Below are 25,780 nucleotides of genomic sequence, written 5' to 3' on the forward strand. Positions count from 1 at the left end.
GACAGACCAAGCATTTTATTCAATTAAAAACCACCGTTCTGTACTAAAAACATAAGTTACAATCTAACTAGAGGCCAGGTAATATAAATAAGGAGAAGGGGTCACTTCTGGAGAAATCAAACTCTGCAAAACAAAGAAAAAGTTTTATATAATTCACTTCTGCTCCCCAAATGCACCACAGAGACTGAAACAAGGCCTCCCCGTGGCACACTGGGCTGCTGCTTCCACTCTGGAGTGAAGGGTGGGTATGGAACACAGGCCATCCCAGACCTACTGAGACAATCCCTGTCCTCACCACAATCCTGAAAGTGGCTTCTCCCTGACAGCCTCGTGCCACTTCTAACCTGGTGCCCCTGCAGTCACTAGTCCTATCAGGCATTATGGCTTGATCACGTGGGGCCCCTCACTTTGCCTGACCAGTCTCTCTGGTGTTTTCCAGCAAGCAGCTACATTCCCAATATACCACCTGGCCGGCTACACACACACAGCAGTGCTGGTCTCAGAAACCTGGGGAGCAGCCCACTGCTGCCCTAGCATGCCCCTTCCCGCACTCCCCAAGGAGCAAATCCCTATTCCCCCAGTTCCACACTTGTAACCAGCAAAGGGTGGTGCTAACCCCACTTTTAGAATTAGTATACTTTGGACATAGTCACTGCTCAGTACCTCCAAATCTCACCAGACACCCTGGGTCTAACCGAGACTCCTTCCCTAATAGGATCCTGAATGCCCAGGCTGACCTGGTTGGGCTGTGGATCCCTATGCCATTCTAGTGCCCGTCTCCTATAGCTTAGAGCTCACCATGGATGGACAGCAGGGTCCTAGCCTAAGGTTATCCCTTTGTCAGTGCCTTGACAAGGCTTTCTAGCCAAAGAAAGGCAAAGCTGGGGTGTGGACATCCACTGTGTGTCCCGGGCTGAGATGGTCACACAGACATGGGGCAGACCCCCTATTCTCCTTTTCCCAAATGGCCCCTCAAAAAAGAGGTATTGTGTTGGGCAGCAAAGAGTGCCTATTAGTGGCTCCCAATGGGTCCCTCAGGATAGTTGTGCACTGCTGCGGGCTCAGGAAGAGCCAGCATTTTGTGATTTGCAGCTGGGTAACTGCCAACAGCTTTGCTTTCTCAAGGGCTGAGCACAGGAAATCCCAGAGCATTAGCTCTGTGGGCTCTAGCCTGGGGCCTGGGGCTTTAAGTGCAGAAGGCTCTGGATAGCCTCTTAGGGCAGCACCAGGGAGTCTATATATCATATATTTTATACACACAATGCCTAGGCCCAAGGTGTGGTCAGTGAATGAATTCCAGGTCTTTCTGAGGCATCAAAAGGGACTTAGTAAAATTAGCTTCCTCAAAAGTACCCCACTGTGGCCCTGCTGGCAGCCTCATGGCAGAAATTCTTGGGAAAAATGTGTCAGTTCCCCAATCTCAAGACCTTGCTCTGATCTGAAACTCAAGTAAAAGCCTCTGTTGAAGTACAAAATAGGAGGCAGGCCCTACCCTGAGGACTCAGCTTTCCCCAGCTTACCCTCAGCTCAGAAGTGACACTAGGGCATCCAGGAACTTGCTCCGGTCCTCGGCTTTCAACTCAATTACTGAAGTAATGAAAGGAAAACATCTTGTGAGCAGGGAGGAGTGAGAAACAAAGCTGCACACATGACCTCACCCTTCCCAGCCCTCAGACTGAGCAACTCTCCACCACATTCCTCACTGCAGGCTCTTGGATGGCTTGGAATGTTCTGCAGTATTTGGTTTTATCTTTGTCCCATTGTACTTAAGCCTCAGATCTGCTGGCTACACTGCGAAGAGGTCAGATTATCGTCCGTGAGGACTCCCTGGGCAGCCAGGGTTTGCTAGAAATAATATCCAACAGGTCGAAATGGGATGTGATGACTCAAGAGATACAGACCCAGACAAGAAGGCCCTGCCACCTTGCCTTGCATAGATATTTGTCCTCCTAGTGGTGGTGGTGGGGGATGAAGGAGACCCATGTTAGGCCTGCTTTGTCCCATGCCTCTTCTGGAGAGCATATGATATGAACCGCTTGTGTTCTAAAGGACTCTCGGGCTCAGCCAAGCATGTGGCCCACACAGACAGAGCAAAACTAGGACCTGGAGCTGAGCTGGCCTTGAGAACTATCCACACTGCCAGCTACCTCCCCAGGAGACTGAGGCCCAGCCCACCCAGGTAGTTGCAGGCCACAGCTCCGTCTATATTTCCTACCACTAACTCTCCAACCCTCAGCGGAGGTCAGGGAGCTTCCAGTCCCAAGTCCTCTTGTTTAACAAAGGTAGGATGTTCAACAGGCCAGCTGGAGTCACCTACCCACATCATAGGCATGAAACAAGAAGAGCTTCTGAGCCAGGCGTGGTTGTACACGCCTTTAATCCCAGCACTCAGCAAGCTAAGGTATGAGGCTCGCTATGCGTTTGAGGCCAGGCTGAGATTACATAGTGAATTCCAGGTCAGCCTGCAGCCTGGGCTACAGGGAGACCCTACCCTGAAAAAGAAAAAAAAAAAAAAAAAAGGAGCTTCTGCTCAGGGTGGACCAACTCCACATAGTGCTACAGGTTTAACTGTCTGGCACAAAGAAGCCAGCTTTGAGACACTGCAGGCCCCCTGAATGCAGAGTGGATCTCCCTAGGCAGTGACTTGTCACTGATAAGGAATCTGGGTGTGATGGTTAATCTCCAGTTGTCAATTTGGAAAGATTTAGAATCACCATGGAAACCAATCTGGGCATGTTTGTAAGGGATTTCTAGATTGGTTGAGGTGAGAGGACCTGCACTAACTGTGCCCAGCAATATTCCATGTGCGGGGTTTTGCAATGACCAAAGGAACGAGCGAGCTTAGCAGCAACTCTCGTCTGTCTGCTCCTTGATAGTGGACCCAGTATAACTGGGTACTTCATCACTCTGTCGGCATGCCTTTCCTGCCACAAAATATTGTAACCAAATGTGACTGTGAGTCAAAATAAAGAGTCAGCAAGCTGAGTGTGGTGACACATACCTCTAATCCCAACACTCTAGAGGCAAAGGAGGATGATCATGAGTTTGAGGCCAGCCTAGAACAGACTAAGTTCCAGGACAGCCTGGGCTAGAGTGACACCCTACCTCAAAAAACAAAAAACAAAACAAAACAAAAAAAAAAAAGGTCAGCAAAGAGACAGTAACATAGGGAGTGATAATATAATCACATGTGCTTTCTGAAAGCTGCAGAAGCACTGAGAGGTGTTATGAGCTGAGCTGTGTTTCCCAAATTCATCTACTGAAACCCTAACACCAAGCATCTCAGAATGTAATCATGTCTGGAGACAGGACCTTATAATAAGTAAATAAGGTAAAACAAAGCCCTCCAATCCCTCTAAGAAGTAGGGATCAAGACACAGACATACACAGAAGACAGGACATGTAAGGTTTCACATAGAAGACAGACATTGTTTAGCCAAGGACAGAGGTCACAGAAGGAGCCAGCTATGCCAACACCTTGACCTCAAGTTCTAGTCATGACACTGAGAAGAACTAGCTTGCATAAGCTACTTAGTTTATGGTGCTCCACAGCCCAGCAAACCAGTGGGGATGGGGTGTAGATTAAGTTTGTTTTACTTTAAAATGTATCAACAAGGCACTTGGGAGGCAAAGGTAGGAGGATCACTCTGAATTCAAGGCCAGTCTTGGACTTCAGAGTGAGTTTTTGGTCAGCTTAGGCTAGAGACTCTACCTCAAACTCTCCTCACCCCCCAGTATATATAAGAATAAGACAGGCCATCATGGTGGCCTATGCTATAATCCTAGCACTTAGGAGGCTAAGGCAAGAGGATGTGACAAGACCAGCCTGGGTCACATACATAGTAAGACCCTGTCTCAAACAAAACCAATAACAAAAAAGCAAAAACCAAACCATTTAAAAAAGCCAAATGTAGCCTAGCATCCATATTTCATGCTGGTGTCTGGGGAAGCTGCCACTGTACATTGTACTTCCATTCTCTCATTTATCCAGAACATAGGTTGGGTGAGCAGCAAACTGTCACAAAGGGCACAATGCTATGGCCTCAGACCGGATCCTTCATGTGGCCAGCTTCAAGTTGCTAAAGGCCCTATTGCGGGAGACAACTTTGGTGAAGGTGGGACCCTAAAGTCACCATTGGCAGTCCTCCAGGCATGGTGGGATAATGACCTTCAGGACAGGACTGTAAGGTACAGACAGGTCTCACAGGTAAACTCCCAAGCCAGGGCTGTGAGGGCTGAGAGCAACTTTGTCTAGTGAGGGCTGCTGGCCAGGTACCTCCTTCACTGCATTGCCTCCTTCCAGGGCCAGCACTGACCTGGTGGGTCTGAAGGCATTAGTAAGGCCACACAGTAGGGGTTCTCACCTGAGAGGTCAAAGTGGTTGTGTAGTGTCCGAGAACTTGTGCTTTCTGCTGCCTTCTCAAAAGCCCGGCCAAAAAAGCTGTGGACATAGGATAGACACGTTGGAAGCCTGCTACATGCAAAAGACCCTTCCCATCCCTGCCCCAGTGATAGATACCAAGGGAGAGGGGGACAAATGTCACTGGACTCAGCAGGGATGATGGGTCAATATGCCAACCAATGATGGGCCCTTAGCCCCACCATCCCAGGACAAGCGGAAGCTGCTCACTTCTTTCTGTCTGAGCCATCAGTCTCTGGGGGAATGCCCACCACAGTCACTGTGCCCTGTTCCACACTCAGGGGGGCAGCCATCACCAGGGGCAGCAGCTTGCAGCGCCGGTTCTTCGTCTATGGAGATAAAGACACCTTGAGTCCCAACATACCCATTCCCAGAAATGAAGGGGAAAAGCACACCACTCAGTACCTACAAGCCCTGATAGGGTCAGGCCACCCCCTAAAACTCCCAGGGACCCTCACAGAGACTATGCTAGAATTTCCACATGACACTTCGGCCACCAGGATCTGACTGTCCACTGGCTAAGCCCTTCTGCCCTTCCTTGCAGGAGCTCAACCCTTGCTGTTCTATGTGGCATCTCTTTAAGATCCTGCTGCAGCCAGCATCTTCTCACAGAGCACCTCCCAGTACCCTGGCCTTGTACGTCTCTCTCTTCTCTGCAGTGACACCTCTGACCTAAATTGAACACACACATCACGTGGGCCCTCCCACATACACCCCCTCAGGATGGAAACCAAAGTGCCATAACTACAGCTCTCACACCCTATAGTCATCAATTATCTTAGTTTATAAAGGACTAAGGGGCATCCCAGGACACAAATGGGGACAGCTGATTGGTCTAGACTGGACCCTCTGAAGTGGCTGCTTTCCACAGATGAGGAAGTAGAGGTGGAGAGGTCAAAAAATCTTCCTCATATCACACAACTTAAAAATAAGGCTGAGGTGTGAACAAAGCCAAGAAGACTTCAAAGCTCATGTTTGGTCCCTACTTCATCTTTTGACATTTTAGTAAGTACTAGGAAGCCACAGGGGGTTGATTCCAGGACCCCTGTGGATACCAAAACCCAAGGATGTTTGTGTAGCTTAAATAAAATGGTATAGCATTTGCATAGAATCTATCCACAATGTACACCCTCTTATCCACATCAGATCCTCTCTAGAACACGTGTGTGTGTGTGTGTGTGTGTGTGTGTGTGTGTGTGTGTGTTTTGAAGTAGGGTCTCACTGTAGTCCAGGGTGACCTGGAACTTGCTCTGCAGTCCTAGGCTGACCTCAAACTCACAGCAATCCTAACACTGCCTCCCAAGTGATAGGATTAATGGTGACAGCCACCACACCTGGCATACACAGTAGTTTCCTTTTTGGTTGTTGCTTGTTTTGTAGTGGTAGGGATCAAACACAAGGCTTTGAAGACGCTAGGCAAGCACCCTCCCACTGAACTATGTCTCCAGACCTTGAGAGATACAGAGTAAGTATGGATGCTAAGGACTCCTGCCACTGCAAGTGCACGGCTTTATGAGCAAGAGTCTTTAACCACGGCGCCATCTCTCCAGCAGGCTCTAGATCACTTTTAATACTTAATACAATGCTACACATCACTTCATTTGCACATATTCAGTGTACAACTTCTTAGAAGTTTCTGAAAATTTTTTTTAGTTTTTAGGGATCAGACTCAGTGACTTATACATACTAGGCAAGCACTTACCACTGAGCTACGTCCCCAGTCTTTCTGAGATATATACACATATATATGTAAGAATATATATGTAATATTTTATTTATATATGAATATTTATTTATTATATTTTATTTATTTGACAGTGAAAGAGGGAGAGAGAGAGAGAAAAAATGGGCAGTCCAGCCACTGCAAACAAACTCCAGGCACGTGCACCCCCTTGTGTATCTGGCTAACATGGGTCCTGGGAAATTGAAGCTGGGTCCTTTGGCTTTGCAGGCAAACGCCTTAACCTCTGAGCCATCCCTCCAGCCCTCTGAGGTATTTTGATCCAAGGTTAATTGAGTCGAAGGACTTAGAGCCAATGAAGGCGGTACTTATTTCACTGCTAACTTCACAACATGAGTATGGCCTCTCATGAACCTCACCAGAGTAAAACTGATTCTGAAATCACTTTCTGCATCTGTGCCTAGAAGTTTCCTATCAGCTGGGTTAGGACCTGCCTGAATACCAGCTGAATTAGGACTGTTTCATGTCAAGGTAAAGAAGAGTATTAGGCCACAAACCCATGCACAGCATTAGTCATATTTTTACTAGGAAACAGGTTTGTGGATAACCAGCTCCATCTCCTCTTGTCTCACTGTGGTAGTCTGAAGACCCCAATTCAGGAGATTATTAAAGATTGTAATTGAGATCTGCAGCATCCTGATGAGAAGAGGTGTCCTTGTGGGTGAATACTAGGGTCCAGCCCTAAGGGGAATCTGAACTCCAACCTAAGATGTGCAAAGTGCCTGAGTGAGTTCTTGAAATGTGCTTGCTTCCTTTTTGGTAGGGGCTTTTCTCTCTCAGCATGGACCTACCTGTGAAAGCAGGCCAGCTTCTTCTGCCATTATAGAACTTCCCCTGGAACTGATCTGTAAGCTTCAAATAAATTCCCTTTTTTATTAGGTTTGGAGGTTCATCTCAGCGACCTGAAAGCTGTCTGCTATACTCGCCATAACTGAACACAAGCCCCAACCACACTGCTCTGTGTGGGCCCTTTATAGTAAGTGATGTCATCAGCATGTATGGAAACTGAAGGTTTCTAGAGGTTGAATGAATAAAAACATAGCCTACATAAGGAGTATGCCCAAGCCCCCCAGCTAGTGAACAACCATCAGTAACCCTAGGCCATAGTTTAACATTTCATCAGAGTGCATACCTGCCCTCCTGTACCCATGCTCCCTGCCCCACCCAGGTCCTCACCGAACACACAAAAGACTTGAGCAGGTGTCTGCTGAGCAGGCTTAGGGACGCTGGCTTAGAAAACAGCATGACATCTGGAGTGCCCTGGGAGTGAAAGACAGATGGTCAGAAGTGGCCATTAGCACATGTGACCTGATAGTGTGCATTGAGGGAAGTCTGACCTCCATGAGGGAGCAGTAGAGAAAAGGCCCCTGAGAGATGACCAAGTTGGTGCAGAGGCAGCTGGCAATTGTCTGCTGGATGGCTTGCAGCTGTTTCTTGGCAAGCTCCAGACCAAGATACAACTTATCCAGGTTACTTCTGAAACAGGACAGACACTTGGTTTAGCTGTTGCTTTTCAGGAACTCTCAGTAAAATGCCAAAGTTGCAAATACATTTTGTGGCTCCTGGTTCAAGAGGGCTTTAGGCATGAGTTTATTTTCTCCCCCTCCTAAATTCTCCCTCACATGAAAGGAAGGCATAAAAAATGTATAAACCCATAGCAATGAAGTGAAAGGTAGGAAAGGGTGCTGGTATCTAAAGGCAGGAGTTGAGCTGAAAAGACACCGCAACAGTTAAAGGTGTTAGACCCTACCTCGAGAGAAAAAAAAAAAAAAAATCCTCAAGAGGAAGGGATGAATCCCGGAATGGGTTGACAGCATGTGAGGTACAGCCTGCTCCGGTGGTTATGATTGTGACTCACACTTGTAGTTCCTGCAGGACAGTCAATCTTTGCAACTAACCTTCCTGTACAGTGTGAGACTGAGAACCGGAGGTGGCTCTCAAGGGGATTGGTGCTCCTGGTCAGACTCACCCTACCTGGAGAGACTATCCAGAGCTTGGATGAAGTGATCCGTTCCTGAGCCATCCTTTTCAGGGCTCTCTATCAAAGACATGGTGGCAAAGACCACATCACTGGCCAGGAATTTATGCTTGAACCCAAAATGTATGCTGAAAGTCTGCACACGCATGTCCTTCATCCTGTCATGGGAGAAAGTAACGCAATTGTCACTCTCAATCATAGGCAAGCTCACATAGCCAGGCCAGGGCAGCAGATACCTTACTGCTCCTCACAGGTCCCTAAGAATGGTCTCATTGTAACCCCTCTGCTCAGAAAATAACCTAGGCCACAACACCCAGGTAAGTTGGCCCAGCAGTCCAGGGCACAATTGCATGCTGGCCTGAGGACAAGCTGTAGGTAGGCTTACATACCAGCAGGTCAGGCAGAAAGAGCCAGGCATAGGGCCCCAACACTGCCTGGAGAGCTCACCTGTACCTGGTCCTAGTGGCCCACTCCTGTCTAGCAAGGTCCATCTTATAGGTTTGCACCATCACCCCAGGATTTAAGGATCCTAAATCTCATGCCTACATGAAGAAGGTCCTTTTTTTTTCTTAACTTTTTTTAAATTATTTATTTATTTATTTGAGAGTGACAGACACAGAGAGAAAGACAGAGGGAGAGAGAGAGAATGGGCGTGCCAGGGCTTCCAGCCTCTGCAAACAAACTCCAGACGCGTGCGCCCCCTTGTGCATCTGGCTAACGTGGGACCTGGGGAACCGAGCCTCGAACCGGGGTCCTTAGGCTTCACAGGCAAGCGCTTAACCGCTAAGCCATCTCTCCAGCCCCCCCCCCCCCGCTTTTTTTTGAAGTACAGTCTCACTGGGGTCCAGGCTGACCTGGAATTCACTATGTAGTTTTGTAGTTTCAAGGTGGCCTGGAACTCAAGGTAATCCTCCTACCTCTGCCTCCCAAGCGCTAGGATTAAGGATGTGCACCACCACACCTGGCAAGTAGGTCCATTTTTAGCCAGGCGTGGTAGTGCATGCCTTTAACCCCAGCACTTGGGAGGCAGAGGTAGGTGGGTCACCATGAGTTTGAGGCCACCCTAAGACTACATAGTGAATTCCAGGTCAGCGTGGGCTAGGTGAGACCCTACCTCAAAAAAAAAAAGAAAAGAAAGAAAGAAAGAAGGTCCATTATTCAACCCAAAGAGAACTTCAGTCTTCAGTGATGGCCAGATTCAGGTCATGTTATTATTATTATTATTATTGTAGTTTTAGGAGTATAGTTAAAGATAATTAATCCAGGGCTTGAGAGATGGCTTACAGGTTAAGGAGTCTGCCTGCAAACAAACAATTCAATTCCTCGGTACCCATGTAAAGCCAGATGCACAAAATGGCGCATATATCTGTAGTCGTTTAGAGTGGCTAGAAGCCCTGGCACACCCATTCCAGCCCCCTCCTTGCAAATAAACAAAACATTTTTAAAAGATGATTAATCCAGAAAGAAAAAGTGTTTACCCAAATTTATTTGCAGACTCTTCAATAATTTCCTGCAAATTCTCCTTCAAGGACATGTCCATGGACTGAAACTTCTGCTTCACTTGTTTCAGGGGGAGCCTGGAAAAAGCAAGTCCAAGCCGTGTGGGTGAGATCAGGAGGTACCCACAGGGGAAAAGAGAGGCTTGCTAAGGGACCAGCATGCCTGCCTCCCAGGGATGCCCCAGTAGGTGCATTCAGATCACACTTTCGAACATGGAGGAGCAGGTAACACCTACATCCACAACCATGTGAATCATAACAAAGTAGAGTTATTTCTCACTGGTAGACAAGGATAGGATGGGGTACTAGAGGCAAGGTAGTCACTCACCCCATATCTGCAAGGAACTCCTGAAGGCGTTTCTGTCCATGCACAGACCACAGCTTGAATCTGGCTGCAGTGTAGCTGGTGTTGCACAGGCTTTCATGGAGGGACCAGTGCTGGTACAGCACTAGGCGGAGGCTGGCCCACAGTCAAGGAGAACATGTGGTATCTGCTGCCCAAGTGAAGCTGTCTAGTGATCCACAACCTTGGCAGGGTGTGCCCTACCAGCCATTCTCAGCAGATGGCCCTCTGCTTGTAGGGCCTTCAATGAATATTTGTGTAGGGGCTGCCTGGACGGGGGCAACCTGGACCTCTGCCTCGTGTAGGGAGTGGCTGAGGTTGTAGGCATCATCCATCATCTCCCTTTCACAGACTGACTAACCCTTGTATTAGGGTCAAAGCCCTTATGCCATGGGAGGCTGAGAGCAGCTCAAGCTGCCATCTAGTCCTAACCCTCCTGCCCACCTAGCCTAGCCCATACACCACTCATCCTTAAAGGTCCAGTTCTCTAACCTCTCTTCCAGAACCTTTCACCAACCACAGCCCTTTGGCTATGGCTGTACTGTGGGGATGATTCCCACTGCAGATTTCTCTACAGGGCTCAGGGAATCCCTGCCAGCTGCCCAGTCATGATGGTGCCTTGCCCACCACTCTGCTGAATACTTGGTGTCTCCTATCCTCCTACTGCCCCTCCTTCCCAACTCCTATGCCCCAGAGACCACTGCCCACTCGGCATCAACTCTCAGCAGTTTCCCACATAACCCACTCTGTGGCCAGCAAGCAGGCTACACCATCTATAGGGGAATGTGTCCCCCGCAGTGACTGGGCAAAAAAGCAGGGGGTGCTCCCTGCACCCAAGGGGCTGAGTTGCAAAGATACTCATATTCAAAGGAGATCCGTGTGCAGTCCACAGACAGCGTATTCTCCTCATCTTCATTCCGGTGGTTGTGCCGGGACACATGACGCTGCAGGATGCCAACATCAGTCACATACTTCATTCTAGAAGAAAGCATGGCAGAGCTGGAGAAATGGCTTAATGGTTAAAGGCACTTGCTTACAAAGCCTATGGCCCAGCTGGATTCCCCAGTTCCCATGTGAAGCCAGAAGCACAAAGGAGCACATGTGTCTCTACAGTAGTAAGAAGCCCTGGCATACCCACACTCTCCCTCCTCTGCCTGTCTGTCAAATAATAACGTGTTAATCTTTTAAAATACTTTATTTTTTTATTTGAGAGAGAGGGAAAGAGGCACATAGGGAGACAGAATGGGGGTGCCAGGGCCTCTAGCCATAGCAAACAAACTCCAGAGGCATGCACTACCTTGTGCATCTGGCTTATGTGGGACCTGGAGACCCAAACTTGAATCCTTAGACTTTGTAGGCAAGCGCCTTATCCACTGAGCCATCTCTTCAGCCCTTTTAAAAAATAAATTAAAAAAAAAAACAAGCATGGCAGGCTATCCCTATATGAGGACTAAAGAAACTTAGCCACTTCTACATAGAAGACAGGTGCCCAGAGGAGTGACAGCAGACAGCACTGGGCAAAGTGGGCTCTGGCTAGGTTATATCCCTATCCTTGGGTATTTGACCATTCCTGAGAGAGGCATGGCCAGTCCACCAGCCCACACAATCAAGTAGACTCTGACAGGAAACCATGCAGAAAATGCAGACCTGCACAGGAACTGCAGGCAGATCCCACTCAGATCCCAAAGGGCCACCAACCAGAATCATGACAGCAGGCCAAAGGGAAGGGTCCATTCCTGGTGTTACATCATTTTTAGAGCCCATGTCACCCATGTTACACACCCCATGCTGTCATTAACAGAAAAGGGACTGGGCACAACAAGGTGGAATGTTGGGTTAATGTTGCAGCCCAGGACTAAGGCTTGATTCTCTCAAACATCCTAGGCTACCCAGCAGGACCCAACATATAAAAGATGCAGGTGCTTCTGCAAATCTGCACAAGAAATGAGGCGAAAAACTGAAGGCTATGCTTAGGGATGCCTGTGTGTGTGTGTCCCCTGGAAGAGGTTAGAAGCACAGAATTGAGGTTTCTGTCAATTGTTTTAAAGTCCCACTTGACAACCAGAGAGGCCAAGCTACATCATGAGAGAGGGCAGGAAATGCAATATGGTGCTGCTCAAGGCTCAAACCCCTCCCGTTGTTCACATGCTAGGGTACCTTTTGGCTCTCAGTGAGTATCCAATAGAGGGAACCTGCTACCAGTGTGGAGGGGTAGAGACTGCTTTACACCATCCCTCCTTAAAATCCTCTCTAACAAGACCCTCACTTCTCCATCTCCTGCCTACCTACATTCCTATCACTTACCCTAACCTCTATCATGCACAGGCCACCCCTTGGTGTAGGCCTAGAAGCTCCCCTTCATTCCCACATCATCAATATGACTTTTGTTTTTGTTTTTGTTTATTTGAGGTAGAATATTGCTGTAGCTCAGGCTGACCTGGAATTCACTCGGTAGTCTAAGGGTGGCCTTGAACTCATGGTGATCCTCCTACCTCTGCCTCCCAAGTGCTGGGATTAAAGGTGTGCACCACCATCAGTATGAGACTAGAAGACCAAGCCACTCTTCCCACTGCTGGCTCCACTTAGTGGACTTCTCAGGGTGATGAAGAGGCTGAGATAGGCCACAAACAAGGGCCTGTTATTGAGCCCAAGGGCCCAGCCCAAGATGAAGAGGCCAGCACCCACCTCCCTTCTCCATAGGACTCTACAAAGGACACTGATTCCCATTTCCCTGAAGCTAACTGGGAGGCTATCACATGCACATAGCACAGGGCTGACCAAAGAAAATGAGGGAGTGATCCTTACTGAGTGATCTTGTCATGCACCCACTGGTCTGTCAGTCCAACAATGGCCCACCTGGAAGGAGAGATAAGAGAGACAGCTATAGACTGTCCAGGCTTGGTGACGCCTGTGGTACGAAGCCAGATGAAGGAATGGGAAGCCCAGACTCCACCCAGGAGTGTGCTGTTAGCATGACCTCTCAACTCATTGTGCCCTCCCTGCCTAGGGCTTATAAATAATCATCTTGGAGCTTTTCAACTGTGATGATGTTATGACCCTGCATTTCCATCTAAAGAAATAGGGACTACTCTAGGCCAAGTTTTCATCGACATATGGGGAGAAACACAAGGTCAGGCTCTTAGCTTCAGAGCAATGTTTGGTCAGAGATAAACTACACAAGGCCAGATAGGAATATAAACAAGTGCCCTAAGTAAGTGACCCCTGTCACAGTCAGTCATGAAGGCATTAAGCTACACACCAAGTAAAAGAAGTATCCCATGAAAGGTATATGTACATATAGGCCTCTAGCCAACTTCTCTTCACTCCCCATTAAGACCGAGTGGATACTGGCTCTAGTAGGAAATTTAGCTCAAACTCCAAAGCAACAGGTAGTCCTTAAATCCTTACATCTGAGGAATGGTAGATAATCCTTGGGCCTATGGTGATCCTGCAAACCCCCAGCCTATCCTGAGGCCTTGATTCTACCAGACCAGTGTGATTACTACTGTGGTAGTCAAGAGCTGGGAGGAGTCTTGGTAGGCTGTCAGCTTGCTGAGGAGAAAACAAGGACCCAAAGCAAAAGGCCAAGGAGGCAGAGCCAGAACAGACTCATACTTTTCTCACTTAGAAAGATTTTGTTGTACATCAAATTGAACTGACAGTGATTGGTCCAAGCCTACTGGTCTATGAGCCAGGCAAAATAGAGGGAGTTTCAATTCTTCTGTATTGGACTATACCATGTGCCAGGGCTGCAAGGATGCCTAGCAAGAACTTTCAATCAAAGCTGACCCTCCTTCAGGCACCTGAACTTACTGAGCACAAGGCTAAGCATCAGGGTGGAAAAAGTAGGGCTACCTGGAGCCCTTATCCATCCATACCCAAGTTTGTACGAAGCCCTCAGAGCCTCACACTTGAACTTAGGAAGGCCAGGATCACACACAATCCCACAGAGGGGCTGCATCTGATATTCCCAGCGTAGGGAGCGCCTGTGTAGCATTGACCTTAGTTGGTGGAAGGATTTCCAACATGGATGATCAGGGGGTGGGTGGAGGTACATACCACAGCATGTCATTCAGGTCCTTGGACATTATCCATGCCAGGTCAAACATCACCATGGCCGACTACAAGAAAAAAAGAAAAGCCTGAGGCCAAAGGCAGTTGATTCATGAGAGGAGCAACACAACAGGGCCAGTCCTAAGCTAGCAGGCCCAGCCACACCTAGCGGAAGAGGGCACTCAAGATGCATATTAGCATGATGAGAAGAAAAAGCCCACATTAGAGAGGAGGGAAGTCAAAAGCAATTCCTTTACCTGCATATTCTCCTCTGCTATCTAAAGTCTATTCTGCATGTTTTATCACATAGCAAGCAAAGAATGGAAATAAAGCGCCTCCCAGGGGGCAGTCCAGGCATAGCATTGGGCAAGGCACCTCTGTATACTTACAAATGCTCAAGGCTGCACTGACACCCATAGGTCAGAAGGCCTTGCTATCTGACTGCCCATCTGTATATGTGCTCCTGATTGGCTAGTAGCCTCAAACACATTCCCAAGGAGGCCAGGTGAGGCAGAGCCTTGGTTTTAGTCACTTGGGTATTAAAGAGGGGCCTCAGGACCCCTGTGAAGATCTTTCCAGCAGGGCTGTCTAGGGATGGAAATAGTCAGCAATCTATGAGCAGAATATCTGGGTCTGGCCAGAGATTGTGAGGGTGACTGGTATCCAACCAGAAGACCTAAAGTCCTCTTAGCTTTGAGATGCCAGGCTTCTTCTAAGGAGAGTTTCTTTTTAAAAGATTTTTTTTTTTTTTTTTTTGAGAGAGAGAGAGAAAGAGAACAGTCATGCCAGGGCCTTTTGACACTTTGTGCAACTGGCTTTAACTGGGTACTGGGGAATCAAACCCAGGCCAGCAGGCTTTGTAAGAAAGCACTTAACCACACAGCCATCTCTCCAGCCCAAGGGAGAGCTTCTAAAGGAACTATCCACTTATCTGGAGGAGTTAGGCATAATTTCTAAGGGAGTATGTACTCCCTCCCCTAGCCACTGCTAAAAATTTTCCATTTTCATGCTGGGTATGGTAGCACACACCTTTAATCACAGTACTTGGGAGGCAGAGGTAGGAGAACTGCCATGAGTTTGAGGTCAACCTGAGACTACACAGTGAATTCCAGGTCAGCCTGGGGATAGAATAAGGCCCTATCTCAAAAAAACAACAAAAATTCCCATTTTCAGGGGCTGAGCAGAGTGGGCCAAAGAATGACCAAACCCCAGTGATAAATGAAACATGGAAAATAAAAGTGTCATTATTCAATGTCTAAGATCCCAGTTCCAAGACTTAATACAGTTGTACTAAAAACTTATTTTCCAGGGCTGGAGAGATGGTTTAAAAGTTAAGGCACTTGCCTGTGAAGCCTAAGAACCCAGGTTCAACTCCCCAGAACCCACATAAGTCAGATGCACAAGGTGGCACACATATCTGGAGTTTGTTTTCAGTAGCTAAGGCCTTGATGTGCCAATTCTCTCTCTCATGAAAAAATAAAATTAAGAAACAATTTAAAAAAACTTATTTTCCATGAGCCAGACATGCTGGCGCATGCCTTTAATACCAGCACTCAGGAAGCAGAGGCAGGAGGATCTCCATGAGTTCAAGGCCACCCTGAGACTACATAGTGAATTCCAGGTCAGCCTGAGCTAGAGTGAGACCCTACCTTGGAAAACCAAAAGAAAATAAAACTTATTTTTCCAGAACTACTTAAGGTCCTGAATTCTATTCAACATTAACACAGTCACTAACGCACACTAATGTGACCCTGTAAGTCTACAGTTTAATGTTCTTGCATAGAGATTAATACATCTAATCTATAGTTTTGATGATAAGCAAAAACAGCTGCTGTTTTTTGAGAGCCTTACTGGGTATAAGGGTCACCCTAACAATTGCCTCGGAAATGAGGGTTACAGATGCTGTTCAACTTATGATGGGCTATTTCCTGATAATCTCATCAGATGGTAAATATATCTTGAGTTGAGAAAGTATAGGCTGGAGATTTGGCTCAGTGGTACAACACTTGCCTAGCATATGAAAAGCCCAGGGTTTGATCCTTAGCACTGCAAATCAAAACAAGCAGATTTAATACATCTAACCTATCCAACTTCTGAACCTAGTACTCAGTAGCCATTAGAACGTTTGCTGTTTTTCCTGTGAGTTCCTGGCTGGACTATAAAAAAGTCAAAAAAGTCATATAGGAAGCACGCAGATTTTCTTTACTTTGCAAGGCAGGAAGAGTGAAAGGCTACAGCACTGCCCAAGGCAACACAGTGGGATGCAACGGGTCTCTGACTCAGAACCAGGTTCCCATGGACACTGGCACACTAGAGTCAGAACCTGATGGCGAATCAGACTATTCATACTCACCGATGTCCCATAATGCTCATACTGCTCATAGTCAAAGAGGATGTCTCTTCTGTAACAACATAAAATGTGGGTCTTCAGCTGAAAGCAGCAGGACAGGAAAAACACTTGGAAAGATGCTAAAACATCAACCTTCTAAGATATGCAAATTAAATCATGGAATGATTTGTTGCCATTTAGCGACTTTTTTTTTTTCCCTTTAGTTTTTCGAGGTAGTGTCTCACTCTAGCCCAGGCTGACCTGGAATTCACTAGTCTCAGGATGGCCTTGAACTCATGGAGATCCTCCTACCTCTGCCTCCCAAGTGCTGGGGTTAAAGGCGTGCACTAGCATACCTGGCACTTAGCAACTCTTAAATGAAAGTAACCTATAGTATAAAAAGAAGGCACAATGGCACACATACACCAGCCTGTGTGACATAATAGTATACTACTTCAAGGAAAAAAAAAGTGAAAAACAGTCATTATCCCTAGTAGATCGCATGGATTTGGGAGAGCTATGGGCCTATCTTATCATTCTTGGAATCAGAGAACAATACAGAGCTGTTTTTCAAAGCAGCAGTAACATGCTCACTCCACAGTGGCTAGCCCTGAGATTTAGAACTAAAGGGAGTATTCCCCTACATGCAGCACCAGGAAATACAGAAGAAATCGAGGCTTCATGGGAGTCTTGTGTGGAGCTGCTTCAAGAAGACTTACCTCCGGGCCTCCCACTCTCTCCGCTGCCTCCTCTTCAAGGTTCGCTCCACTATCTCCTGAGATAGGAACAAAGAAGACAAAAGATTGAGCATCCCCACAGCTCAAGAAGGCCCCAGTGTAGAAGAAGCATCTAGGCTCAGATCTCTGAGGAAGAATGTGGACCACCTCCAAGTCCCAAGCACAGCCTGTTCCTGGAAAAGTGAGGCTTCAAGGCAAGGGACAGACAGGCCTCCTGGCCTGCAGGTACTGCAGACACTGTCCATGCACAGAAGAACAAAAGCTTTCCTGGCACTGCTTCCCATAATACTCTTGTATCTGACTAAGCTGAATGTCCAGCACCCAGACCACCATGTGGTCCAGGACAAGCTTACACTGCCCATCGGATAACGTATCACTTACAACACTCTCCCGCATGCTAGCAGTGATTCTTTTTTTTTTTTTTCTTTTTTTTCAAGGTAGGGTTTTGCTTTAGCTCATGCTGACCTGGAATTCATTATGTAATCTCAGGATGGCTTTGAACTCACAGAAATCCTCCTACCTCTGCCTCCCAAGTACTGGGATTAAAGGCGTGCATCACTACGCCTGTGCTGATTCTACTTTTTCTGTTGTTTGTTTGAGGCAAGCCCAAAAGAATGCCTTTTTTTATGCAGGGGGTGGGGTGAGAGAGAAAGAGAGACAGAATTGGCACCCCAGGGCCCCAAGCTACTGCAATTTAACTCCAGATGTGTGTGCCCCTTTGTACGCATGTGCAACACTGCACACTGCATTACTGTGTGTCTGGCTTACGTGGGATTTGGAGAGTCAGACATGAGTCCTTAGGCTTCGCAGGCAAGCGCCTTAAATGCTAGGTCATCTCTCCAACCCTGAATCTACTTTTATTCATACACTCTCTTTTAGTCTTTACCACAAAGCCATGGAGTACTGTGGTGGTTTTAAAAGCCATGGTCACAAGACTTCTATTTCCAAAAAGATAGAGTTGAAATCTTTTTTCCTGATAAGGCTCTTGGATATTCCTAATACCCTTAGACATTATAGACACTAAGAGTCCAAAACGTGGGAGCAAAGGCAGAGCAGTTAAAGACTCAGGGACCAAAAAATAGCATGGTGGTATATGCCCTGGGTTTCCTTGTTGGCTCATATAACCCAGACTTGGAACCTAAGAAGCTGCAAGCCTGGAAAGACCAACAGGAACAGAACAGAAAAGTCCCCCATCAAGAAGAATGTGCTCCACGTTCTTCCTCAGGGATCTGAGCCCAGGGGTTTCTTCCACACTGGAACCTTCTTGAACTGTGGGAATGCTCAGCCTTTTGTCCTCTTTGTTCATATTTGTGGAAGTGCCTCAGTTTGTACAGTGCTTACTTAGCATACATGAAGCCCTGGATTTGATTCCCCAGTACTGCACAAAAGTAGGAGTGGTGGCACACACATGTCACCTCAGCACTCGGAGTAGAGGCAGGAGGATCAGGAGTTTAAAGACATCCTTGGCTGGGCATGGTGGCGCATACCTTTAATACCAGTACTCAGGAGGCAGAGGTAGGAGGATCGCCAAGAGTGTGAGGCCACCCTTAGACTACATAGTGAATTCCAGGTCAGCCTGAGCTAGAGTGAGACCCTACCTTGGGGGAAAAAAAAATCTTTGGTTACTTGGTAAGTTAGAGCCTAGCCTAAGCTATATGAGACACTGTCTCCAAAATCAAAACACAAAACACAAACCTCACCCTAGTAAAGGGCCAGGGAAGGACACTGCAAGGTAGAGCACTTCCACCATAACAACTCTACTCCAGCCAATAACACTGCCAAAATTTCATCCACACAAGCAAAGGCCAGGAGTTTAGTCTCCCACTCTTGCAAAGCTATACTAAGGTACATTTACACCTCTCTCTCTCTCTCTTTTTTTGAGGTAGGGTTTTGCTCTAGCCCAGGCTGACCTGGAATTCACTATGGAGTCTCCGGGTGACCTCGAACTCATGGCGATCCTCCTACCTCTGCCTCCCGAGTGCTAGGATTAAAGGCATGCGCCACCATACCCAGCTACTCTCTCTTTTTATTAATGCTTTTTTTTCTTTTAAAAAATATTTTATTGGGCTGGGGAGATGGCTTAGGGGTTAAACACTTGCCTGTGAAGCCAAAGAACCCTGGTTAGAGGTTCGATTCCCCAGGACCCACGTTAGCCAGATACACAGGGGGCGCACTGGTCTAGAGTTCATTTGCAGTGGCTGGAGGCCCTGGTGTGCCCATTCTCTCTCTCTCTTTCTCTTTCTCTGCCTCTTTCTCTGTCACTTTCAAATAAATAAAAATAAACAAAAAATTAAATAATATATTTTATGTATTTATTTGAGAAAAAGAAGCAGAGAGAGAAGAGGAAGAGAAAGGAGAGAGAAAACAAAATGAGAGAGAAAGAATGGGCATGCCAGGGCCTCTAGCCACTGTAAATAAACTCCAGATGCATGCACAACTTTGTACATCTGGCTTACATGGGTCCTGGGGAACCAAACCTGGGTCCTTAGGCTTCTCAGGCAAGCGCCATAATTGCTGAGCCAGCTCTCCAGCTTGCCTTTACCTCTTTTGCTAAGGAGTGTCAGGAAAGCCAAAGAAGCTTAGCATCCCTACCCACTAACTCCCCCACTGCCTAATGCCTGGCACCCCTGACTGTGCCCAAGCCCTGCAGGCTCTGATTTCTGACATCTGGGAATACCAGTTCCCCTAGAATTCCACGCCAAGCCCAAACAGACCTCTTCTAATCGTGTGCGCTTCTCAGAAGGCTCTGATCCATCAACGTCCTCACTTCCTGAAAGATCTTCATCTTCTTCTTCATCCCTAAAGATGTCATCATAGGCAGGAACCTCAAGGTCATCATCTTGTTTAATGAGTAATTTGATCTGTTTTAAAACAAAAGCAATCACGGGCTGGAGAGATGGCTTAGCGGTTAAACACTTGCCTGTGAAGCCTAAGGACCCCAGTTCAAGGCTCGATTCCCCAGGACCCACGTTAGCCAGATGCACAAGGGGTGTATGCATCTGGAGTTCGTTCGCAGTAGCTGGAAGCCCTGGCATGCCCATTCTCTCCCCGCCTCCTGACCTTTCTCTGTCTGTCACTCAAACAAAAATAAACAAAAATTTAAAAAAAAAAAAAAAAAAAGCAATCACGACTTTACTCTCCTTACCAGAAAGCTATCATGTTTTTCTTCAGCAGACTCTTACCATTTCTTAATTAGCTGGCACATAAGTTTTCTGTATATACAAACACCACCTAAGAAGAGCTGCAGGCTTCTCAGTACCACTGAGGCATCAGAGTGACATGGTATGGAAAAATCACAGCTATCAAAAATAGTTGTTTACAAAATGACCTGGATATCCATGACCTTACAGTGCCTGACACAACCTACACAAAACCATTATAATAGGAGAAAAGATGATGACATCAAAATAAAAGAGACTGATTGAGACGGGGAAGGGATATGATGGTGATTGGAGTTTCAAAGGGGAAAGTAGAGGAGAGTTACTATGGGTTACTGTCTACAATTATGGAAGTTGTCAATAAAAAAATAAATTACAAAGCCGGGCATGGTGGTGTATGCCTTTACTCCCAGCACACAGGAAGCAGAGGTAGGAGGATCACCGTAATTTTGAGGTCACCCTGAGACTACATAGTGAATTCTAGGTCAGCCTGGGCTAGATTAAGACCCAACCTCAAAAAAACAAAAACCAAAATAAAAATAAATAAATAAATTACAATTTAAAAAACAAAATAGGTGTTTTAGCCAGGCATGGTGGCTCACTCCTTTAATTCTAGCACTCAGGAGGCAGAAGTAGGGGGATTGCTGTTAGTCTGAGGGCAGCCTAGAACTAGAGTGAGTTCCAGGCCAGCCTAGCCTAGAATGAGACCCTACGTAATTTTTTTTTAAAGGTGGTTTTTTTTGTTTGTTTGTTTGTTTTTGCCAGGGGTGGTGGCACATGTCTTCAATCATAAACTGGGATTTTCTTTTTTTCTTTTTTACATTTTTCCAGGTAGGGTTTCACTCTGGTCCAGGCTAACCTGGAATTCACTATTTAGTCCCAGGCTGGCCTCAAACTCACAGTGATCCTCCTACCTCTGCCTCCCACATGCTGGGATTAAAAGTGTGTACCGCTATGCCTGGCTGGGATTTTCTTATAGTGACACCAAATTGACCAAGAGAGATGTGAACCCCTAAGTGAATATAAGCAACTCCAGGCTGATTTCTCTTGGAAACAGTCCTTCTGTAAGGATCTCAGTGTGACACTTTGTAGGTAGATGGTTGCTCTGTGTCATACTATATGCTTGATGATTAAGGGTTCAAAGAGTAAACACAGTAGAACCATTTTAATCTAACGTTCTGATTCCTCTGTCTTCAAGATCAACATATCTTAAGAAGACCTGTGAGATATTTTACACACATCAAAACGCACAGACTGGTTGCGAGAAGAACATACAAGAGGGGAGGCCTCAAAGGCTCAGGTACCTGGGTGTCGTTGTACACATTCACAACATTGACTGGTCTGTGGGTATCACACACAAAAAATATAGTCTCTTCATCAGGCTGCAGGATGTCCAGTAGGTCTACATTAGCCCCACAGTTTATGAGGATAAAATAGCGGAACTGAAAGAAGAAGGGAGACATTGTATAGTAACTGCATCAAGGAGGCTCTTTCCTCTCCTGCTCCTTCAGCTTCTGCTGAGGCACATTAAACCTCTCACAAATGTGTGATGATGGTTAATCTTTGTCAACTTGACAGGATTTAGAATCACCACCTCTGGGCATAGGACTTTCTATTTATTTATTTGAGACAGATAGGGGGAAGGGGAGAGAGAGAGGGAGAAAATGGGTGTGCCTGGGCCTCTAGCCACTGCAAACAAACTCCAGATGGTTGCATTAGCCTGTGCATCAGGCTTATGTGGGTACTAGGGAGTCAAACCTGGGTCCTTAGGCTGTTCCTTAACTGCTAAGCCATCTCTCCAGCCCTGTTAGGGATTTTCCCTATAAGATAATTGAGGTGGGAAAGCCCACCTTAACTATGGGCAGTGCCACCACATGGGCACAGCTAGCTAAGCATGGAGCACTCATTATTCTGTTCTGCTTCTTCACAGTTAAGACTGAATGTGACTGTTCCTATCACCATGCCTTCCCCACCATGATGGACTTCGCCTCGAAACCCTAAGCTGAAAATAAACCCTTTCCTTCCATGAGTTGCTTCTGGTCAGGTGTTTGCTCACAACAATGAAAAAAAAAAAAAAACTGATGGTAAGGCTCAGAAGGAATGACAAGGAACTTGAAAACTGGCCACAGCTGGCTTGTGCTTAAACATACTCAAAAGGTTCTTTTCCACTATGATACCATGAGACAGGTTCTAGGAATTTTCCTGTGCCCTGAGAAGCATGTTGAGGCCCAGCCAACCCAAGACTTGTATACAGGGACAGAAAACTAATGACAAGCAGGCCAAGAATTCAAACATGTAACAGGATCTCTCCAAATCTTGGTGAGATATGTGGTAAGTGACTGTCTCACCCTTCTAATAGCATTGTCAGGTTTAGGTTTTAGCAATCTTTGCAGACTACACTTTGTGGGCACCCAAATATTAAGTTTATCACATTCATCTATAGCAAAACCTTTCCTTATAAGTAACCAATTAGGTCTAGGAAGATGGCTCAGCAGTTGAAGGCACTTGCTTGCAATGCCTATTAGCAAGGGTTTGATTCCCCAGTACCTGGCATAAAGCCAGGTGTACAAAGTAACACAAGAGTCTAGAGTACATTTGCAGCAGCAGCAAAAGGCTCTGGTCAACCCATAGTCTGTCTATCTCTCTCTCAAGTAAATAGGTATAACTTTTAAAAATAAATAAATAACCAACTAGCTGAGTATGATAATCCCCCCCCCACTAGGGAAGCTGAGGCAGGAAAATCACCCAGGAGTTCAAGACCCAAATAAACAAAACACAAATGAATTAAAAAATATACCCACTTGGTCAAGTCCTTCAAGTTATGAATAAACTTAAAGAGAGGCCTGATTTCTACCAAACTATCCTAGAAGTGGCCAGGACCCCAGGGATCCTCTTGCTATGCCCCAGTCCCTCCTTGTGGAGCCTACAATGTCCCATTTTCCATTTGGCTCCATGCAAAGGTAAAAGGAGTCATAGTTCCCACTGTTTAATATTTTATTTATTTATTTGCAACAGAGAGGGGCGAGGGAGGGAGAAAAAGAGAGAATGGGTGTGCCAGGGCCTCTAGTCACTGCAAATAAACTCCAGATGCATGTGCCACCATGTGCATCTGGCTTACATGGGTTCTGGGGAGTTAAATCTGGGTCCTCGCATCACAGGAAAGCACCTTGAAACCACTAAGCTATCTCTCCAGCCCAGTTCCCACTGTTTAAATACCAAAAGGAGAGTATTTGTTCCTAGATTTCAATTTGGAAACTTGAGTATGGGGATGCCTTTTCTTGGAGACAACATAAAGTAGTGATACATACTATTAACACTAGTGAGGCTGCTTATATATACATTTTTTTGTTTTGTTTTTTTCAAGGTAGGGGTCACTCTAGCTCAGGCTGACCTGGAATTCACTCTGCACTCTCAGGGTGCCTCGAACTTATGGTGATCCTCCTACCTCTGCCTCCCAAGTGCTGGGATTAAAGGCATGTACTACCACGCCCGGCTTTTTTTTTTTTTTTTTTTTGAGACAGTCTTGTTAGGTAGAAAAGGCTGGCTTCAAACTCACTGTGTAGCCCAGATTTGTCTCAAGCTGGTGATCCAGCCTCAGCCTCCTTAGGCTTGAATTATAGGAATAGCCATGCCACATTCAGCAGCTTCTCCTTGTTGGTTCTGCCCTCTGTAGCTTGGCATGTCACCAAAATACAAGGCATGTTTTTAATCCCAGCACTCAGGAGGCCAAGGTAGGAGCACTGCTGTGAGTTTGTGGCCAGCTTAAGACTACATAGTTAATTCCAGTCAGCCTGGGCTATAAGACCCTACCTTGAAAAAAAGAAAACAACAAAAAAAGCATGTATTTTCTCTTCTACAATGCAACTGATTCTTAGAAACACAATTAACCTACTTTGAAACTAGACAGGATGCTAAATATTAAGAAACTGTAACTCAGTAGAACAACTTAATTATTGGGGGAAAAAAAAGCATCATTCATACCTGTTCTTTGTGTTCAAGAAATGCAGTTTCAAGTTCTTGCCACCCAGAAACTGGAACCAGTGTGTACTGCACGTGATCACACTGAAACAGAGCCTGGAAAGAGAGTACTGTCACAGCCTCTCTTATTTTGAATGTTCACAATTAACTTTGAAATATGCCACAAACCTTTAATCCCAGCACTCGAGAGGCAGTGGTAGGAGGATCACAGTGAGTTTGAGGTCACCCTGAGACTGACTACATAATGAATTCCAGGTCAGCCTGGGCAAGAGTGAGACCCTCCCTCGAAAAACCAAAAACAAACAAATAAATAAAATGAAGAAAAAAACATTGGAAGAAATGCCAAATCTTACTTTCTGGGGTTTTGAAATTTCCCACAACGGGCACCTGACCCAAACTGAATGTAAATATCAAATTAATGACCTTCTCTAATAGGCCAGGGGCTCCTCTATTTCCAGCACTAAGGATACCATCATTGTACTCAGAACTGTCAAGAGTCCTTACTCTCAAATCCTGCCATCTTTGAGAGGCCACTATAGGTTCAAAGCTTTCTTAACTATATTTTCCATCTGGATTGTTGTAAAATACTAATCACTCGCCTTGTCTTTCTGAGCACTGTCCTTCTCTAATTTCAATACTGGTCACACTCAGGTGACCTTTGATCCCCTCCTGTCAGATGCTCCCCCACAGCTCTGCTCTCTAGCATCTGCCGCTTGCTGGGACACAGCCAGTTCCTTCACCTCTCGCCCAGGACCCACCCTCTTAGGATCCACAGAGCTCACCTGAAGGATCTTGCAAGCGCACAGAGCATCTACATCCGAGGCCACGAAGAGAAGGACCCTCTGTAGGAAGGAAGTGCCCACGAGCTGAGTGCCGCGACCCCCAGCCCAGCCCAGCCCGGCTGGACCACCCATGACCACGCTCCCGCCTCCCGTTCCCTCAGGTAAGGACTGGACCAGGATCCTCCGCTAGGAGTCACCTGGCTCTGGACCAGTTCGTAGAACTCCTTGCGGAAATCGGACACGAACATCACCACGGCGAAGGGACACCTTTAGCTACGGCTGGGACCCGAGGAGCTCCGGAGGTGACCAAGACTCGCGCCAAATCAGAGCTATTCGGATTGGCGCAAGCCAGCAACCAATGGTTGAGATCCCTTCCTCCTTTCTGATTGGGTCGTGTTGGGGGCGGGCGCCAGCGCCCCGCCATTCACAGCTGGGAAAGCCCGCCGGCCCCTAAAAGAAGCGGCGCCTCAGAACATGGGTGTAAACACTGTTGCTTTCCGCAACGATCTTCCCATTTACCCAGAAACCTTTGTGCTCAGCAGACATTTTACTTTGGGAACAGATGCCTACGATCTTACGCCGGGATACCCGGGAAAAATACATTTGTAGCCATTCACAGATTCAGTTACATGTCGATTGAAGGGAGCGTTAAATTTTCAGTAGGCTCTTGGTATAATTAGGATAGTGTGTAGCCTACTTCCGCCCATGTCCATGATGGCGGAGGTGAGAGCCGGAAGTTCTACTGCATTCTGGGTATTGTAG

General features: G+C 46.6%; 1 protein-coding gene across 1 annotated transcript; it reads right to left on the bottom strand.

Annotated features, from left to right (window-relative positions):
- On the bottom strand, positions 1-25,594 carry Cdc45 (cell division cycle 45). Its single transcript, XM_045132494.1, has 19 exons — positions 25,216-25,594; positions 25,019-25,078; positions 24,240-24,332; positions 21,563-21,700; positions 19,815-19,961; positions 17,083-17,138; positions 16,388-16,436; positions 14,041-14,102; positions 12,787-12,837; positions 10,840-10,959; positions 9,967-10,098; positions 9,618-9,716; positions 8,136-8,297; positions 7,499-7,637; positions 7,338-7,421; positions 4,631-4,749; positions 4,365-4,441; positions 1,521-1,587; positions 1-123 (listed from the first exon to the last, which is right to left on the bottom strand). The coding sequence occupies exons 1-18, from the start codon at positions 25,264-25,266 to the stop codon at positions 1,523-1,525; spliced, it is 1,704 nt and encodes a 567-aa protein (XP_044988429.1). The 5' UTR covers positions 25,267-25,594; the 3' UTR covers positions 1-123; positions 1,521-1,522.
- Between the last annotated feature and the right edge of the window lie 186 nt (positions 25,595-25,780).

Source organism: Jaculus jaculus, chromosome 13 (genome assembly GCF_020740685.1).
Source record: "Jaculus jaculus isolate mJacJac1 chromosome 13, mJacJac1.mat.Y.cur, whole genome shotgun sequence".
Taxonomy (NCBI): Eukaryota; Metazoa; Chordata; class Mammalia; order Rodentia; family Dipodidae; genus Jaculus; species Jaculus jaculus.

Bases quoted from the DNA above. Each gene is read 5' to 3' on its own strand.
- Cdc45 (XM_045132494.1), bottom strand. From the start codon at position 25,266: ATGTTCGTGTCCGATTTCCGCAAGGAGTTCTACGAACTGGTCCAGAGC. The intron at 25,079-25,215 runs GTGACTCCTAGC...TCCTTCCTACAG, and splicing joins ACGAACTGGTCCAGAGCCAG to AGGGTCCTTCTCTTCGTGGC. The intron at 4,442-4,630 runs GTGAGCAGCTTC...CTATGTCCACAG, and splicing joins GATGGCTCAGACAGAAAGAA to CTTTTTTGGCCGGGCTTTTG.